Source organism: Carcharodon carcharias, chromosome 12 (genome assembly GCF_017639515.1).
Source record: "Carcharodon carcharias isolate sCarCar2 chromosome 12, sCarCar2.pri, whole genome shotgun sequence".
Taxonomy (NCBI): Eukaryota; Metazoa; Chordata; class Chondrichthyes; order Lamniformes; family Lamnidae; genus Carcharodon; species Carcharodon carcharias.
The window spans coordinates 63,339,040-63,358,328 of NC_054478.1; the positions used below are offsets into that span (position 1 = coordinate 63,339,040).

Genomic DNA, 19,289 nt, shown 5'->3' on the forward strand with positions numbered 1-19,289 from the left:
ACTAGTGGATGAGGTGCCGTTCAAGTGAACTGCTTTGTCCTGGATGATGTTGATTTTCCTTGAGTGCTATTGCAACTGCACCCACCCAAGCAGGTGGAAATTATCCCATCAAACTCCAGTGGTTCAGCATTGCCAAGCAAGTAATTGATGAATAAGTCCCATTGATAGTAGTGTTAGATTCCTTCCATTGCTTTTGCTAATAAGTGGAAATAGGCTGGTAGGATGTAATAGGCCTAGTTGTAATTGTCCTGCTATTTGTGGAGAAGGTATAGCTGACCATTATTCTACATTACCATTGTTGTAGCTGTACTGTGTTATGATCCTCATGGGGGAACCAAAAACCAAAATAACCAATCATTCTAAATTACCCTCATGTGAAGAAATTGCCAACATGATTCTACTTTTTGTAGCTTTAACTGTAATAAAAATCAGAATTCACATAAATTAAACATGAATTAACAGGCATATACGGTCGGTAAAAATTATAAATTACACATGGAATAGCAGATACAACAAAGACTATCTCGTGAGATGACAAGAATTTGTATCACTCCCCACTCAAATATGGCACCATATACGATCTCAAAAACTTTTCAACTCCACCTCCGGAATAGAGGATCTCTCACTTTTCTCAATCAATTGATTTGGTCCTCGAGTCACCTACAATGATAGCTCCACTCCATCCAGTCCCCCCGGATACAGTTGTCACCCAAACAGCATACTCCTACAGAACCTCCTTAGTTAAGACAACAATATTGATGGCACAGATTCCCCAGAGACTCCTTTAATAAATCTTGTTAAACGGTCTGGTCGGCTCTGGCAAAAAGTAGTAGAGCTGTCCAACTTACATTCTCTGTTCTAACCCTATCTTCAGCTTTCCGTCCTGTTTAAATGTATAACAAACTCACAGATCCTTGTAAATGTGCCTTCTCTGCTCTCCCCTCTGCTGCAGCATTCCTTTGTTCTTAACAGTAGTAGCTCTTTTGTTTGCCAGCCACAGAGCTTTTGTATGTTAACTTCCTTCCAGTTGGTATTGTCTCAAGTCAAGGGTAGCCAGGTCACATGGACCAGTATTTCTTATTATTCAAGAAAATTATGACTGAACCCTCTACAACTGATGGAATCTCTTAAAAGTACTTTCCAAACTCTCTTAAATTAGAACATTTGAAAATTCCACAGACATTTTAAAGAAATCACAAATTTTCCTTACCGTACTGCTTCAAGATCAAAGAGGACATCACAACTGAACTAACTTGGCTAGGGGCACAGCTAATTCTAGAGCACAGGTCATCATCACAACATCCAGGATGTTGTTGGTCCCATTGCCTTGGCTGTGTACAGTGTACCTAGCTGTTTGTTTCTGTCATATATAGATTGAATCAAGTTGTCTGAAGACAGTTGCATCTGTCATGGTAGGGCCTTGGGAAGAGGCAAGAAGAATCATCTACTCTGCATTTCTGGTTGAAATAGTTACAAATTATTTAGCCTTGCCTTTGGGCTAAACATCTTTTTTGAAGATGGGGATGTTCATGGAGCCCCATTATCCAATAGTTTCTTAATTGTTCACCATTCACAACTAGATGTGATCCGTTGAGCTCAAGGAGGCTACAGAGATAGGGCTGGATGAGGCTGTGGAGGGATTTGAGAACAAGGACAAGAAATTTGAAATCAAAGCACTGTCAGACTGGGACTCGCTGTAGGTCAAGTGAGCACAGAGTGTTGGGTTAACAGAGCTTGGTCCAAGTTACAATATGGGCAGCAGAGTTTTTAATTGAGTTCAAGTTTATAGAGGACAGAAGATGGAAGGCTGCCCAGGAGAACATTGGGATAATCATGCCTAGAGGTAGAAAAGGCATGGATAAGGGTTTTCAGCAGCTGATGAACTGAGACACGACCAGAGGTGGACAGTGCTATGGAGGTGAAAGGCGTCAGTCTTGGTGATGGAGCGGATATTTGGTCAGAAGCTTATCTCAGTCAAATCAGGTGCCAAAATTGTGAATGGTCTGGTTCAGCCTCAGAGAATAATCAAGAAGAGTGAAGTTGATGGCGAGGGAATGGAATTTGTGGTGGGGAATGAAGAATGGCTATTTAGTTGTAGGAAATTTCTGCTTATCAAGAATTGGTTGTCAGACAAGCAGTGTGACTGATAAGAGGTCAGAGTTACGCATAGGCCAGACTGGATAAAGACAGAAGAAAACCTCCCAAAAGGATGTCACTGAACCAGTTGACAGCTTCATGATCATTTTTATGATGCAAGCTTTTTATTTTCAGAGGTTTTTTAAAAATTACTTCAAATTCTCAAACTTTGCGACATTCTCTAAATCAGTAGCCCATGCCTCTGAATTATTGTTCCAATAACATAATCACTGCTCTAACACACCCTCACAGGCAAGATCAAGATTGACATAACTGCAATGCCTTCCATTGTCAAATAGCCAAACTACAATTAGTTTCAAGGTTCACAGATGTAGAATGGGACCTTGGGCAAGATACCAGAAGCACATTACAACTTTGGAATTGTACCCCTGCAAGAAACAAGTGCCTCTAGGAGAGGAGGGAGACAATTGGGAGTTTTTAAAAACATCCACAACATATTAATTTTGTTTTTCAGTTTTCAGTTTCAGAAAAGGTCTCTCTCATGGACAGTCGGACCAAGCACAGGACATTTCGAAATTATGTGATTGCAATAATCAAGCAGGTAACAATAGTTTGATTAGTTTTCTGTGACTCAGTTGTAATCAGGGTATAAATCAAAAAATGCCAATGCATCTCAAGCCAGGTACCAAATAAATATGCACAGTAAGTGCTTCCGTTCACTGAGCATTTCAGTCCCTATTTGAGTAACGTTGGGGCAAAGTAGATTTTTTTTGGTGCTTATTGCTGCTATCACTGCATGGTTAGAATCAGGCCCAAGCTGTTTCTTTACATATTTTATATAGTTAAAAGTCAGAATGAAAAGGGAATTATTAAAATAAGATATAACTGAAAATTTGTAAGGATTAAATTAAGAACAGTTTAATACAATATCAGCAAAAAACAATGCAAATCTATCATATTAATGTTGACAAATTACAGCTAATAAATAGAAATCCCACCAATAATTTTTCTACAATAATTTGCATCTACAGTTGATATCTATTAAATTAATGACTTATATATGCTTAAAATTAATTTCTCAGAATATCCCCTAAAAATAAATTCACACTGAATTATTGGCTTGCATGTTACGTAACTGGTGTAGTGCAATAAATAAATCAAATTTATGAAGTAGCTTAACTGAAATCTTTATTGTACTGTACTGAACATATGAGCATACAAACATACCAATTGGGAGCATGAATAGGCCACTTAACCCCTCGAGCCTGCTCCACCATTTGATGAGACATGATTGTTTCTGAATACGTTCATTCTTGAGATGGGGCATTGCTGGCAAGAGCAGCATTTATTGCCCATCCTTTGTTGCCCTTAGGAAGGTGGTGATCTTCTTCTTGAGCAATTGTACTCCATGCAGTATAGATATCTCCACAATGCTACATGTTCAGGAGTTGCCAGTTTTTGACCCAGTGACAATGAAGGATGAATATATATGTAAGTCAGGACGGTATGTGACTTTCAGGGAAAAGTGTTGATGATGGAGTTCCCAAAATCTTTATGTAAGGTATTCAACTAAGTTTCCAAAAGTGCTTCACTGATGACATATTTCCAAATTCTGTAGGAATAATGTGCATACAATGCAATTATAAACATAATTGATAAAAGGCACGTTAAAATGTTCCAATAATGACTAGGTAAACACTATCTGATATTGAGTCATACATAATGGCAATAGCCCTCGGGCCAGAATTTTATGTTCCCTGGGGTGGGATGGCAGGGAGAAGTAAAATTTGGCACCATGGTAGGAACACCGTGCCCATCGTCTACCTGCCCCCGCTCGCTCCTTTGCGTATTTTTCCCAGAACAAGGTGGCATTAGCCACTTAAGGGCCTCCCTCAGCAGCTGGGATCTTACCTTTGTTGGGGGAAGCAGACATAGTCCAATGGAGAGTAGTGTGTCTGGCACCCTGTGCCCATCAGAGGCCCCCCCCCCCCAACCAAGGTATTCCCCTGCCCATCTTTCCCCTGGCCCTCCTGCCCTGTTGATTTCAGCCTGCCACCCCGCCTCAACGGGTCTTGCCAGCCTGGCCCCAGCAAGACCCCAGACTTACCTGTAAGTCTGGGCTCCGTGATTCCTCTTCTTCAGGGCTTACTGCAGTCCCAGCAGTGACCACAGCTTCTAGTGGCACTGCTGGGACAAGAGAGCTGCCAGCCAATCAAATGGCCGGCACCTCTCAGAAGCAGGAGTTCCTCTCCAATGGGGAAGTCCCAGCTGAAACCAGTTAAAGGCCTGACAGCCATTAAATGGCTGTGGGGTGAGCCTGCCAAGTACGGATAGGCTTCCCTCCGGGGGGGATCCTGCTCCTTGTATAAAATTTAGCTCCCGAAGTGAATTAAGGAGGGGGAATGATGTATTATGTACAATCTTGATTATGTTGTTCTGATGGAACATCAATAAAGTCTCAAATAAAGTTTCTTTCTTTTAAATAAGTTAATGTCTGTATAACCTCCTTATATATATTTGTACATGGATGAGCTAAAGATAATATTCATTTTTATTCATTTACTGACTAATCTGTTTGGTGTGCTACAGACTATTGCGAGTGATACAGGTCTGCTAGTCATTGACCAGGTTCAATATATTGATACACCATCATGGGAACTTATTTTGCAAATGCGTGCGAGTCTTCCTTTGTTCATGGTTATGGCACTGAGGCCATTCACTCTAGAAAAACCACCATGCCAAGCTGCTATAATGGTCATGAGGAGCCAAAGGACTCTATATATAAAGCTTTCAGGTTTGGATTCGAGACTAATCCGTCCACTTGCCTGCCAAATCCTGGGGGTCATTAGTATTCCACGAGAGCTAGAGATGTAAGTACAAAATCCAACTGTGGTGTATAAGCTTGTTAATGTAAATATCCAGATGAAGCTATTCTCAATAACAAACATAATCTGATAATCTAGATTTACAACATCAACTTGTTTATCTTCTAAGTTTAATGAACATTTAAACATTTCATTATGTTCTTTGCTGTCAGTGATTTAATATTTGGAAGCTCACAGTTGTGAATTGAAAAAATAGATTTCTTTCAGTTAATTTATTTTACGGACTGTTTAATTGCCTCAAAAGCGGAAAATGTGTGAGAATTTAATGTTACAGTTAGGGTGTCAACAGTGGTTCACTGGGTAGTTATATAACCTCCGGGCACAAATATTTGCTCGGCAGGTGGGTGTGCGCCTGACCAGCTTGAGCGTGAAATGACATGTGTTGACGTTGGCCAAGCGTACCGACGACAATGCACAGTTGTGCAATAGTTCGGTTGGCGGGCACACTGCCAGCCCCGGCAGCGCGCCCACCGACAGTTAAAAGGGGCCGTATTCCTTGTAACCTTTTTTAGTTCTGCAACCATCCGAGAAATCTGCATTTTCCCAATTCTGGTATTATGCATCCCGCACTTTCTTCCCCCCACCATTGGCAGCTTCAGGAGTCTTAGACCTCTGGACTTCATTCCCTAAACCTTTTGGTCTCTCCACCTCCCTCTCCTCCTAAGATCCTCATTAAAGCCCACCGCTGGTATGCTTTTAGTTACTCCATATAATAACTCATCCTTTGTCTGAGTATTGACTTGTCTCTGACTACAATACTGTGATATGCCTTCAGAGATAATTTTGTATGTTAAAGGCACTAGCGGTTACTTTGGTCAAAGGGTTGAAAACAGAGAAAACAGGCCTGGATTTAGCATACTATTTGGGATCTAATTGTTGATTCCCATAATTTGAATGGACCTGAAGGAGCTAATCGAGATGTCTGCAGCTGTGGTAGCCAAGTGCTGAAAAGCTGATGCAAATGGTGCCCTCCTGCTGATGAAGTGTGCTCAGCATGGCCTCATTGTAACAAACACCCTCTTCTGCCAAAAGGACAAATACAAAACAACATTGAGGCATCATGGATCAAAGCATTGGCACCTCCTGGATTATGTCATTGTTCGAGTCAAATGACTACATGATGTCTGTATCACATTCAATCCATGCCTGCTGGACAGACCTGTTTAAAAGCAAAATATTGCAGTTGCTGGAAATCTGAAATAAAAACAGAAAATGCTGAGAAAACTCAGCAGGCCTGGCAGCACCCCTGGTGAGAAAAACAGGGTTAACGTTTCGAGTCCATATGACTCCTCTTCAGAGCCATACAGTCAAACGGACTCAAAACATTAACTCTGTTTCCCTCTCCACAGATGCTGCTAGATCTGCTGAGTATTTTCAGCATTTTCTGTTTTTATCATTGACCTGGTAGATTGATGATGAACATCCTAGCACCAAGACATCATAAGTCCAAAGTCCAAGAGTCTCAGCCTGAAAGCAGCCTAGTCGAAGAGAGGAATTCCAAGTGTAGCTCACGACCAAGCTGGAAAATCTTCACACTTACAACTCAATTCCAGAACAGTGGAATCCAATAAAGTCGCTGTACTGGACTCCTATGCCCAGACTATTAGGTTTGAGCATTTTTGTCACCAGGACTTGTTCAACAAAATAATTCTGAAATATGTGACCTCCTAAAAGAAAAATTAGCAGCTCTCATTTCCTGGCAGAACAACCCAGGTTCACAAGTCAAGAAGGCAGCGTTCCATAGCTCAAGGCTGATGTTTAAAGACAAATCTGGAAAATAAGGACATGTGGTGGAAAGAGAAAAGCTGCCCAAGATTATGCTGACAGTCATGACATGTGAAGCTTCTTTCAAGGCACCAGGGCCATCTATAGACCAAGGTCAAATGGACAAAATCCCCTTCAGCCACAGGATGGTGTCCCTCTTCTTAAGGTTGACAATGCCACTTGCCAATGCTGGAAGGAACACTTTCAACAATTTCTCATCCACACATCCATAGTAACAGCTGATACCCTCCCAGCTACCTCCCAGTGCCCCGTGGTAAGGTCCATGGGTGAACCACTATCAATAGGAGAGCTGCAACAAACAATCAAACAGGTGAAAAACAACAAAGCCTGTGGCCTCAATGGTATTGCACCTGAAGTTTTTAAAGCTGGTGGACATTTCCTCATATTAAGACTTCATGCACTCACCCTGTGGACTTTGGAGGAAAAAGAACTTCAACACCCCCCAACCCCCCCCCACCCCCCCAAAAAAAACCTCAACCTCAGGAATGTGATAATTGTTACTATTTTGAAGAGGAGAGCTAAATCCTGCTGGGGAAACTATCTAGACATTTCCCTCATGTCCAGAGCAGGGAAATCCTGACAAGCATTCTCCTGAATTGCCAACTTCCTGTGGCTGAGGAAACCCTCCCAGAAGCACAGTGCGGCTTTAGACCTTCCAGAGGAATCTCTGACATGGTCTTTGTTGCCAGACAAATCCAAGAAAAATGTCAAGAACAACACTGGGAATTCTTCATTGAATTTAAGCTGATCAAAACATTTGGCTCATCAAGTCATGAGGCTGTGTGAATTGTGCTCCAAAGATTTAGATGTCCAAGAAATTTCATCACAAACCTGCAACTGCCTCATGATGATATGACTGCAACTGTCCTGAGTGGGAGATCTGAAACAGATGCCTTTAAAATCCAGACAGGTATCAGGCAAGCCTGTGTGATAGCCCCCATACTATTTACAATCTACCTGATAGTGGCTATTCACCTCAACAAAGATCAACTGCCCTCTGGTGTGAGTATTAAATTTCACTTAGATGCAAATCTCTGACCTCAATTGCCTTCGTGCCAAAACTAAACTGTCTATTGTAGACATACACCATCTACAGTTTGTGGATGACTGCACTGTCGTTGCCCACTCTGCACCAGATTTGCAAACCACTCTTGTTCCCTTTAATTCTGCATTCAAGAAATCGGCCTGTCCTTGAATATTGCCAAAACAAAACTCCTATATCAATCCACTCCTGGTCAACTAAATATTCCACCTCCCATTTTGTTGGAGGAATGGCTCCTGGCTATGTTGAGCATTTTGCATACCTTGGCAGGCATCTCTCCCAAAAGGACAATCTTGGAGATCCAACCCTGAATCAGCTGCGCCAGCTCAGTCTTCTACAAACTAAGGCAGGGAGTATTTCACAACAAATACCTCCACAAGTTAACAAAAGTCCTAGAGGCGAATTTTACATTGAGGACGGGGGGCGGGGGTGTATTCCTTGTCTGGGAAGAGTGTCCACTGTAGTCACTGTTGCCATGAAGCAGTCTGGGAAGAGTGTCCTCTGCAGTCACTGTTGCCGAGTGAAAAAAACAAAGTGACATCACAGGAAAACCATAAGTTCATTGGTAGGTAAGTATCTGCTAGTTTGAACAACCTATTCTAAATTGATTTCAGATTAAAGGTGACCACTGGGGCCCAGGATCGGAGGCCTAACACTTCAGCTTCAACTCAGCTGAGAAAGCGAGTTCCAGATGATTTTAAAAAGTGTATTTTGAATCTCTATTCTAACTTGCTTTCAGATTAAAGGCAAATAGCAGAAATATTTTACAGATTGATAAACTAAAGACCAGTAGGAAATTTAAAAACAAATTGAGAAACTAATTATATAAAATAGAGATGCAGGGCCAGGTGATGTGTTGTAGCTGCATGATGTGGGAACTGGTGGACCCCATTGTGGTTCCTAGTGACCACATCTGTAGCAAATGTTGGCTGAGTGAGGAACTCCAGCTCAGAGTTGATGAGCTGGAGTCTGAGCTTTGGACACTGCAATGCATCAGGGAGGGGGAGAGTTACCTGTACGCTGTGTTTCAGGAGACAGTCACAGCCCTTAAATTAACTACCTTAAATTTGGCCAGTGGCCAAGGAGAGGAGATTGTGGCTATAAGCTAGGCAGGTAGAGGGATCCAGGAAGTAGCACTGCAGGAGCCTCAGTACTTGCCCTTATCCAACAGGTTTGAGATTCTTGCTCCCTGTGTGGACAACAACGGGGACTGTAGTGAGGATAAGCAAACTGACCATAGCACCGTGGTACAGGGAGCCATTCAAGTGGTGGGGAGAAAAGAGAAATGTAGTTGTAATCGGGGATTGTATAGTTAGGGGAATAGATACTGTTCTCTGTAGCCAGGATCGAGAGTCCCGAAAGCTGTGTTGCCTACCTGGTGCCAGGGTTAAGGATATCTTATCTGGGCTGCAGAGGAACTTGGAGTGGGAGGGGAAAGATCCAGTTATTGTGGTCTGCATTGGTACTAACGGTATAGGTTCTGCTGAGGGAATACGAGCAGCTAGGGGCTAAATTAAAAAGCAGAACCAAAAAGGTAATAATCACTGGATTACTGCATGAGCCACGAGCTAATTGGGACAGGGTCAATAAGATTAAAGAGGTAAATACATGGCTCAAAGATTGGCATGGGAGAAGTGGGTTTGAACTCATGGGACGTTGGCACCAGTACTGGGGATAAAGGGAATTATTCCATTCGGATGAGCTCCACTTGAATCATACTGGAACCAGTGTCCTGGCGAATCGCTTAAGTAGGGCTGTAGATAGGGCTTTAACCTAAATAGTTGGGGGGAGGGCTCAGTTGTATGGAAATATAAAAAATCAAAGTTTAAGGAGAGGGTAAGAGTGCAGGTTAGTGACGAGGCTGATTGTTACCAAGAAGTGAAAGGAAGGGACAGTGTGTGTAAATGATATATTGCACCAAAGAATCATATAAGAGTAGGGAAAATTGACAATATGACAAACTTAAAGGCTTTGTATCTGACTACGCATTGTATTTGGAATAAAATTAATGAGTTAATAGCGCAAATAGAGATAAACAGGTATGATTTTGTGGCGATTACTGAGACATGGTTACAGGGAGAACAGGTTTGGGAGTTGAATATCCAAGGTTTCTTAGGGTTTCAGAAGGATAGGCTGGAAGGAAAAGGAGGTGGTGTAGCTTTGCTAGTAAAGGAAGAGATCAGTGCTATAGTGAGGAATGATATAGGCACTGGAGAGCAAGACGTAGAGTCAGTCTGGGTAGAAATAAGAAATAGCAAGGGAAAGAAGTCCCTGGTGGGTGTAATCTATAGGTCCTCAAACAGTAGTTAAGCAGTAGGGCACGGTATAAACCAGGAAATACTGGGACCATGTAAGAAAGGCACGGCAATAATCATGGGTGATTTTAATATGCATATAGACTGGACTAAGCAAACTGGCAAGGGTAGCCTCGAGGGAGAGTTCATAGAGTGTATTAGAGATTGTTTCTTGGAGCAATATGTTGTGGAACCAACCAGGGAGCAGGCTATTCTGGATTTGGTTTTGTGTAATGAGATGGGATTAATTAACGATTTCATAGTAAAGGATCCTCTAGGGGAGAATGATCATAGCATGCTAGAATTTCAAGTTCATTTTAAGAGTGAGAACATTGAGTCCCACACTAGTGTTCTGGAGTTAAACAAAGGTAACTACATAGGTATGAGGGCAGATTTGGCCCTAGTGGACTGGGTGGAAAGACTACAGGTAGGACAGTTAATGAACAGTGGCAGATATTTAAGGAGATATTCAATTCCTCCCAAGCAAAATATATTACAAAGAGGAAGAAAGATGGTAAGAGGGGGAAAAAGCATCCATGTCTAAGCAAGGAAGTTAAAGATGACATAAAGGAAAAACTAAGGCATACCAAATTGCAAAGGTCAGTGGCAAGCTGGAAGATTGGGAAACTTATAAAGATCAACAAAGGGTTACTAAAAAAAATAATAAAAAGAGCAAAGGTAAATTATGAAAGAAAACTAGCACAAAATGTAAAAACTGATAGCAAAAAGCTTCAACAAGTATATAAAAGGAAAGAGAGTAACTAAAGTGAATGTTGATCCCTTGGAGGATGAGACTGGGGAGTTAATAGTGGGGAACGCAGAAATGGCAGAGATGCTTAATCGATATTTTGCCTCAGTTTTCACGATGGATGACATTAGTACAACCCCAATAGTAACAGGTAGTGCAGAGGGTATAGAGGAAGAAGAACTTAGAACAGTCACCATCACTAGAGAAAAAGTACTGAGCAAACTATTGGGATTAAAGGGTGACAAGTCCCCAGGACCTGATGGCCTACATCCCAGGGTCTCAAAGGAAGTGGCAGTGGAGATGGTAGATGCATTGGCTATAATATTCCAAAATTCCCTGGATTCTGGAAAGGTTCCAGTGGATTGGAAAAATGCTAATATAACACCCTTATTCAAAAAGGGGGAGGAGGCAGAAAGTAGGAAACTATAGACCAGTTAGTTTAACGTCTGTCGTTGGGAAATTGTTGGAATCCATTATTAAGGAAGTAGCAATGGGCCATTTGGAAAGTCAAAATGCAATCCATTAGACTCATCATGGTTTTATGAAGAATAAATCATGTTTGACTAATTTGCTAGAGTTCTTTGAAGATGTCACAAGCAAAGTGGATAATGGAGACCCTGTAGATGTAGCATATCTGGACTTCCAGAAGGCCTTTGATAAGGTGCTGCACAAAAGATTAATACACAAGATAAGATCACACAGAGTTAGAGGTAATATATTAGCTCGGATAGAGGATTGGCTAACCAACAGAAAGCAGAGAGTTGGGATAAATGGGTCTTCTTCTGGATGGCAAGCTGCAACTAGTAGGGTGCCACAGGATTCAGTCCTTGGGCCCCAACTATTTACAATCTATATTAAAGATTTGGATTCAGGGATAGAAAGTACTATAGCTAAATTTGCAGATGACACCAAAATAGGTGGGAAAGTAAGTTGCAATGAAGAAATAAGAAATTTACAAATGGATGTGGACAGGTTAGGTGAATGGGCCAAAATTTGGCAGATTGAGTTTAACGTGGATAAGTGTGAGGTCATCCATTTTGGTCGGAAGAATATAAAGGCGACTTTTTATTTAAATGGAGAGAAACTTCACAATGCTTCAGTGCAGAGGGATCTGGGTGTCCTCGTGCATGAATCACTGAAAGCTAGTATGCAGGTCCAGCTGGTAATAAGGAAGGCAAATGGAATTTTGGCATTTATTGCTAAAGGAATAGAGTATAAAAGTAGGGAAGTGTTGTTGCAACAGTACAAGGCATTGGTGAGACCGCACCTGGAGTACTGTGCACAGTTTTGGTCCCTTTGCTTGAGGAAGGCTGTAGTTGCATTGGAGGCGGTTCAGAGGAGGTTCACGAAATTGATTCCAGAGATGAAGGGCTTGTCTTATGAGGAGAGATTGAGCAGTTTAGGCCTATACTTGCTAGAGTTTAGAAGGATGAGAGGAGATCTAATTGAGGTATATATGATGCTAAAGGGGATAGACAAAGTAGACATGGAGTGGATGTTTCCTCTTGTGGGGCATTCTAGAATGAGAGACCATAGTTTTAGGGTAAGTGTTGGAGATTTAAATCAGAGATGAGGAGGAATTACTTTTCTCAAAGGGTCAGGAATCTGTGGAATTCACTACCTAAGAGTGCTGTGGATGCTGGTATGCTGAATAAATTTAAGGAGGAGATGGACAGATTTTTAATTAATAACAGTTTGAAAGGTTATGGGGAAAGGGTGGGAAATTGGAGTTGAGGCTGAAATGAGATCAGCCATCGTATTAAATGGCGGGGCAGGCTCGAGGGGCTGAATTGCCTACTCCTGCTCCTAGTTCTTATGTTCTTATGTCCTCCCCCACCAGTACATTCAGTGCCACATCTGAGAACCTCTGCGTCCTCTCCCTCAAGAGACACATTTGGGCACACTGCTGTGTGATAGCCAGAGCACTCTGTATCTTCAGTGGATGTGGATTCAAGGAGCCCATTTATACTGCTCCATGAAAATTGCATCTAATCAACACTTGAGTAAATGTCGCCGTTGGCTGTCTTACGATTCGAGGATGACATCTACTTAGGGTCGCGGATTTCTATTATGGAATTTCAAACGTTCTTCATATGTTAAGCTTTTCATTCCTGGGATCATTCTCGTGAACCTCCTCTGGACCTTCTCCAGGACCAACACATCCTTCCTGAGATATGGGGCCCAAAATTGCTCACAATATTCTAAATGTGGTCTGACCAGAGCCTTATAAAGCCTCAGCAGCACATCCCTGCTTTTATATTCTAGTCCTCTCGAAATAAATGCCAACATTGCATTTGCCTTCCTAACTACCGACTCAACCTGCAAGTTAACCTTAATAGAATCCTGGACTAGGACTCCCAAGACCTTTTGCACTCTAGATTTCTGAATTCTCTCCCCATTTAGAAAATAGTCTATACCTCTATTCTTCTTACCAAAGTGCATGACCTCACACTTCCCCACCTTGTATTCCATCTGCCACTTCTTTGTCCATTCTCCTAACCTGTCCAAATCCTTCTGCAGCCTCCCTGTCTCCTCAATACTACCTGTCCCTCCACCTATCTTTGTATCATCTGCAAACTTAGCCAGGATGCCCTCAGTTCCTTCATCTAGATCATTAATGTATAAAGTGAAAAGTTGTGGTCCCAACACTGATCCCTGCGGAACTCCACTAGTCACCGGCTGCCATCCTGAGAAGGACCCCCTTATCCCCACTCTCTACCTCCTACCAGACAGCCAATCTTCTATCCATGCTAGTACCTTGCCTCTAACACCATGGCTCTTATCTTCCTGAGCAGCCTCCTGTGTGGCACCTTGTCAAAGGCCTTCTGGAAGTCCAAGTAGATAACATCCATTGGCTCTCTTTTGTCTAACCTACTCGTTACCTCCTCAAAGAATTCTAACAGATTTGTCAGGCATGACCTCCCCCTTGATGAAACCATGCTGACTGCCCGATTTTACCATGCACTTCCAAGTATTCTGAAATCTCATCATCAATAATGGACTCTAAAATCTTACCAACGACCGAGGTCAGGCTAATCGGCCTGTAATTTCCCATCATTTGCCTCACTCTCTTCTTAAACAGGGGGGTTACATTAACGATTTTCCAGTCCTCTGGGACCCTCCCTGACTCCAGTGATTCCTGAAAGATCACCACTAACGCCTCCACTATTTCTTCAGCTATCTCCTTCAGATCTCTGGGGTGTAATCCATCTGGTCATGACTCAAAGTGTGATGCAGTTTGATGGACAATGTGAGTTGTGAGGGGGATGCAAAGAGCCTTCAGGGCGATTTGGAGAGGCTAAGTAAGTGGGCAAAAATTTGGCAGATGGAATACAATGTGGAGAAATGTGAAATTATCCACTTTGGTAGGAAAAACAAAAATGCAGAGTATTTCTTAAATGGTGAGAGGCTGGTAAGTGTTGATGTTTAACAGGACGTGGGTGCCCTTGTTCATCAGTCTCTGAAAGCTAACATGCAGGTGTAACAAGTTATTAAAAAGGTAAATGGTATGTTGGACTTTATTTAAAGAGGATTTGAGTATAAGAGTAAAGGTCTTTTCCTGCAATTATATAAAGCCTTGGTCAGACCACAGCTAGAGTTTGGGTGCAGTTTTGGTCTCCTTCCCTAAGGAAAGATATACTTGCCATGGAGGGAGTGTAATGAAGATTCACCAAAATAGTTCCTGGATGGAGGGATTGTCCTATGAGGAAAGATTAAATAGATTGGACCTTTATTCTCTGGAGTTTAGAAGAATGAGAGGTGATCTCATTCAAATATGCAAAATTCTTAGAGGGCTCACAGAGTAGATGCAGAAGGGATGTCTCCCACTGATAGCTCTAATGGATTTACAGGGCCCTGGGGTAATAAGGGTGCAGTCTCTAAAACCAGCTTTGATCAAATGATTGCTGGGTCAACCAGCAATATACTCTGGGTGGGGGAGGCCATTGTGATACAATAGGAAGCTGATAGCGGCCATTGAGTTTTGATCTTCCTTTTTGTCCAGTATAACACATGGAGACAGGCAATATAGGAACTCTTTAGGTGTTGGCCTATCCTTAAACAGAGATGTGTGAATTCCACAAATGACCCTTACCCATGTCCATATCTAATTTGGTATTTGCCTGAGACTTGATACTGTCTGTAGTCTAACTGCCAAAAGTCACATGATATTCAGTAGCTATCTTAGCAGCTTGTTTGTGTCCAATTTTTGAAATTATTGACTGAAAGTTCATAATATGACATGCCTGTACTGGTCATAACAGTAGCGTGTTAGTGAAGTATTGAAAAGTGGCCCATAAACTCTCTTGATGTCTATATGAGGTTTTCTTCAGAGTTTCAACAGCAAGTGAACATGAAAAAGTGAGCATCTCTTTAAGTAGCACTTGAAATCGACTTCAACACTGTGGTTCTGTGTTTAGTGCTAAACAGCTACTCACTGTGTTAGGGAGGGCATTAGGTCTAGTCTTAGCCACCAAAATGCCATGCAGCCTCTTTAATTAGTACTAGCAGGCATTCTAATTGAGAATCAACCCCATCACAAGCATCTGGGTGGTAGTTCCTAATGCAGGCTTCAACTGCTTTACAAAAATAGCATCTTGCACTATATTTGGGCTAAGCCAGCTTGCTAATTCAGGACCCCAGCTTGGTCATCTTGGTGGATGGCTTATGCATAAACAAATGGCGGGAAACCAGCCCTCTTATATAAATGGAAACTATTAATGATGTTGGTATCTTTGGCAGATTGAATTAGACATGTAGCATGAAATTATCTTGCCGTTAGTTGTAAAATCTGAAATTAGATTATTTCCTTTTGGTGTGTTCCATTTTTCTTTTATAAATGTAAGTTAACAAAATGGAGCAAAATTGGGATCAGTAGCACCTGTTTTTTGGTTGCTTTGAGGTACCTTAATATTTCAAAATAGCACCTGTGGTGGAACACCTGATTTGAGTGCACATGAATGTTGTCAACCCAAGAGAGAAGAGCGGATGCGTGCTCCAGGGAGCGTGATATCAGGAAGTGGCTGAAGGCACTGGATACTGCAAAGGCTATGGGCCCTGACAATATCAAATCAATAGTACAGAAGACTTGTGCTCCAGAACTCACAGAGCCTCCAGCCAAGCTTTTCCATACAAACACAATGTTGGCATGTACTCTACAATTTGGAAAATTGCCCAGGTATATCCTATCCAATCCAACAAAATAGTGTCCTTCAGACCCTCTCGATCACCAACAGAGTGATGGAAGGTGTTGTCAATAGTGCTATGAAATGGCACTTAACAGCAATAACCTGCTCACTGACGCTCAGTTTGGGTTCCGCCAGGGTCACTCAGCTCCTGATCTATTTACAGCTTTGACCAAAAGAGCTGAACTCAAGAAGGGAGGTGAGAGTCACTGTCCTGGACATCAAGGCAGCATTTGACTGAGTGTGGCACCAAGATTCCTTGACAAAATTGAAATCAATGGGAAACGGGTGAAAAGCTCTACTCTCACACCTAGCACAAAAGAAGATGGTTATGATTGTTGGAGGCCAACCATCTTAGTCCCAGGACATTGCTGAAGGAGTTTCTCAGGGTAGTGTCCTAGACTAAACCATCTTAAGCTGCTTCATCAATATCCTTGCCTCCATCATAAGGTTAGAAGTGGGGATATTCACTGATGGTTGCAAAATGTTTAGTACAATTCACAACTCCTCAGATACTGAAGCAGTCCGTGCTAATATATTGCAAGATGTGGACAAAATTCAGGCTTGGGCTGTTAAGTGGCATGTAACATTCATACAAGGCCCAGGCTGTGACCATCACCAACAGGAGAGAATCTAACCACCTCCTCTTGACATTCAATAGCATTATCATCGCTAAATCTCCCTTGATCAACATTCTGAGGGTTACCATTGACCAGAAACTAAACTGGGCCAGCCATATACACACTGTGGCTACAAAAGCAGATAAGCAGCCAGGAATTCTGCAAAAATTAACTCACCTTCTGATTCCTGAAAGCCTGTCCACCATCTACAAGGCACAAGTCAGGAGTGTGATAGAATATCTCCACTTACCTGGATGAGTGTGGCTCCAACAACACTCATGACTCAACGCCATCCAGGACAAAGCAGCCCACTAGATTGACACCCCATTAACCAACTTAAACATTCCCTCAGAGATAAAAACAAAAAAACTGCGGATGCTGGAAATCCAAAACAAAAACAGAATTACCTGGAAAAACTCAGCAGCTCTGACAGCATCGGCGGAGAAGAAAAGAGTTGACGTTTCGAGTCCTCATGACTCGTTCTGTCGAAGGGTCATGAGGACTCGAAACGTCAACTCTTTTCTTCTCCGCCGATGCTGCCAGACCTGCTGAGTTTTTCCAGGTAATTCTGTTTTTGTTTTAAACATTCCCTCCACCACTGACACACACTGGCAGCAATATGTAATATTTACAAGATGCGCTGCAACTACTCTCCAAGGGTCGTTCGACAACACCTTTCAAACCCAGGACCTCTACCACCTAGAAGGACAAGGGCAGCACATGGATGGGAACACCATCACCTGCATGTTCCCCTCCAAGCCACACACTATCCTGCCTTGGAACTATATCGCCGTTCCTTCACTGTCACTGGATTAAAATCCTGGAACTCTTTTCCTAAAATGACTGTGGGTATATCTACACCAGATGGACTACAACAATTCCTTCTCAAGGAAAATTAGGGAGGGCAACAAATGCTGGTCTTGCCAAGGATATTAAAATGGGCACTGCCACTGTTCCTTAGTGATGCCTCAGCAAATGTTGTAACATGTTGGAGGATAGTTTGCCAGACTGCTGCGACACCCTGAAAGCCCCTTTGAACGCAGGTATCCAGGGACATGAAGGCAGCAGCCTGAACTTCCACAGCAACAGTCAGATTTTATGTGGCTGTTGCTTGTGCTGCAATGGAAGCTGAGACATCGACTATCAGATGCTGCATCATTGTTGGGTTTGCACGTTTATTGATGGTGTTGGCCACAGTTCCTGGAGAGGATGGGCTCCAAGTTCTGCGCAAAGCCCTGTGCCAAGTTGATGCTGGATTCCTCCATGCTTCTTGATGTTCAATACAGGCTTTCTGGCAGACTCCCTCATGCACCAAGACTTTTGATGTGTACACCCAACAGCATTTTTCTACAACCTGGCCCATGCAAGTCCTCAGGAGAATCCTTTTTAACAAAACTTGTGTGGCCTTGCTTTCTAGTGAGCTAACCTGCACTATCCTTGCCTTCTACTCTGACTGCAGTGCATTTGTGCCCAGTGTCTCACCATGTGCAGATCCCATCTCTGTGGGTTATACTGTGAGGGATGTACAGTGCCAGAACCTGAGCTGGTGCCTGTCAGTGTGAAATTGAGTGATGGTGTGAGTTCTTCTTGCTCTTCCCACACCACCTGGAAAGGTTTTGGTCCTTGGGGAGAAATTTTTCCTCGTTGGGAGTGGGCGCGGGCTGGCGCGGAGCTGATCGCCGCCCATGATCGGCTCCGCGCCACCATTTTACATGGGCGGGCCAATTAAGGCCCATCCAATGTGAAGCGCAGCTCCCAAGTTTAATGGGAGTGGGCGCGTGGCAGCGGGGCTACAATGACCACAGAGTCCAATAGCGACCCGGTGGCCTGTTCAAATACAGCGCTGGCAGCCTAGCAAAGGCTGTTCATCACGGCCAGTAGTAGGGCTCTCCAACTGGAAAGCAGGCCAGACAGGAGGGTAGGGCAGCGGGGCAGTGTGCCCCTCGGTTTTCTGATGAGTGCCTAGCTGCCCTCCTGGAGGAGGTGGCAGCACAGCAGGAGGTCCTCATTCTGAGGGACAGGAGGTGGAGGCCCCCCCACCTGAGCAAATGTGCCTGGGAGGAGGTGGTCGAGATAGTCAATTCCCATGACATGGTGCAACATATGTGGGTCCAGTGCCATAAGCGATTCAACAACCTCTTGCGCTCGGGAAGGGTGAGTACTATGTTGGCAGAGGCCACTTAACACAGCAGATAGGCTTTCCCCCCAAGCCTTCCCCCAACCCTGAGTTACAGCATTGAATCCTTCACGGCATGTTTTCCTCGCTGGGCGGGTTGGCAGATATTGCCCATGCCTAGTTCACCCTGCTAGGGTAGTGCTGAGATGGGCTCTGCACCTGCAGCATATGTGACACTGATATGCAGAGTATAGTTTTGGGGGTAAACTCAAGGATCTGCACCTAGGCACAGTGCTGGAACTGTGAAACATGTCAAAGTCAAGGTGCTGACATGCTGGGAGGGGAGCTTCCAGGTGATGGGGCACCAATCCATCTGCTGCCCTTGGCGTCCCACGTGCTTGTGCCTCCTTGCTTTGCAAGGTTAGACCTTGTGGTGCCAAATGTGATGGAGGTAGCATGTGGGCAAGGGTGTGTCAGCCCTGGCTTCTTGGTGTGAGCTTGCTGCAGCTGCAGGGTGAC

The 19,289-nt window shown here is 43.2% G+C and overlaps 1 protein-coding gene across 1 annotated transcript in view; it reads left to right on the top strand.

Moving 5' to 3' along the window:
* Positions 1-19,289, top strand: part of LOC121284686 (adenylate cyclase type 10-like) — a 254,061-nt gene that overhangs the window by 94,339 nt on the left and 140,433 nt on the right. The window contains exons 15-16 of the mRNA XM_041200243.1: positions 2,612-2,698; positions 4,687-4,967. Coding sequence (XP_041056177.1) covers positions 2,612-2,698; positions 4,687-4,967 — 368 coding nt within the window. The remainder of the gene's footprint in view (positions 1-2,611; positions 2,699-4,686; positions 4,968-19,289) is intronic.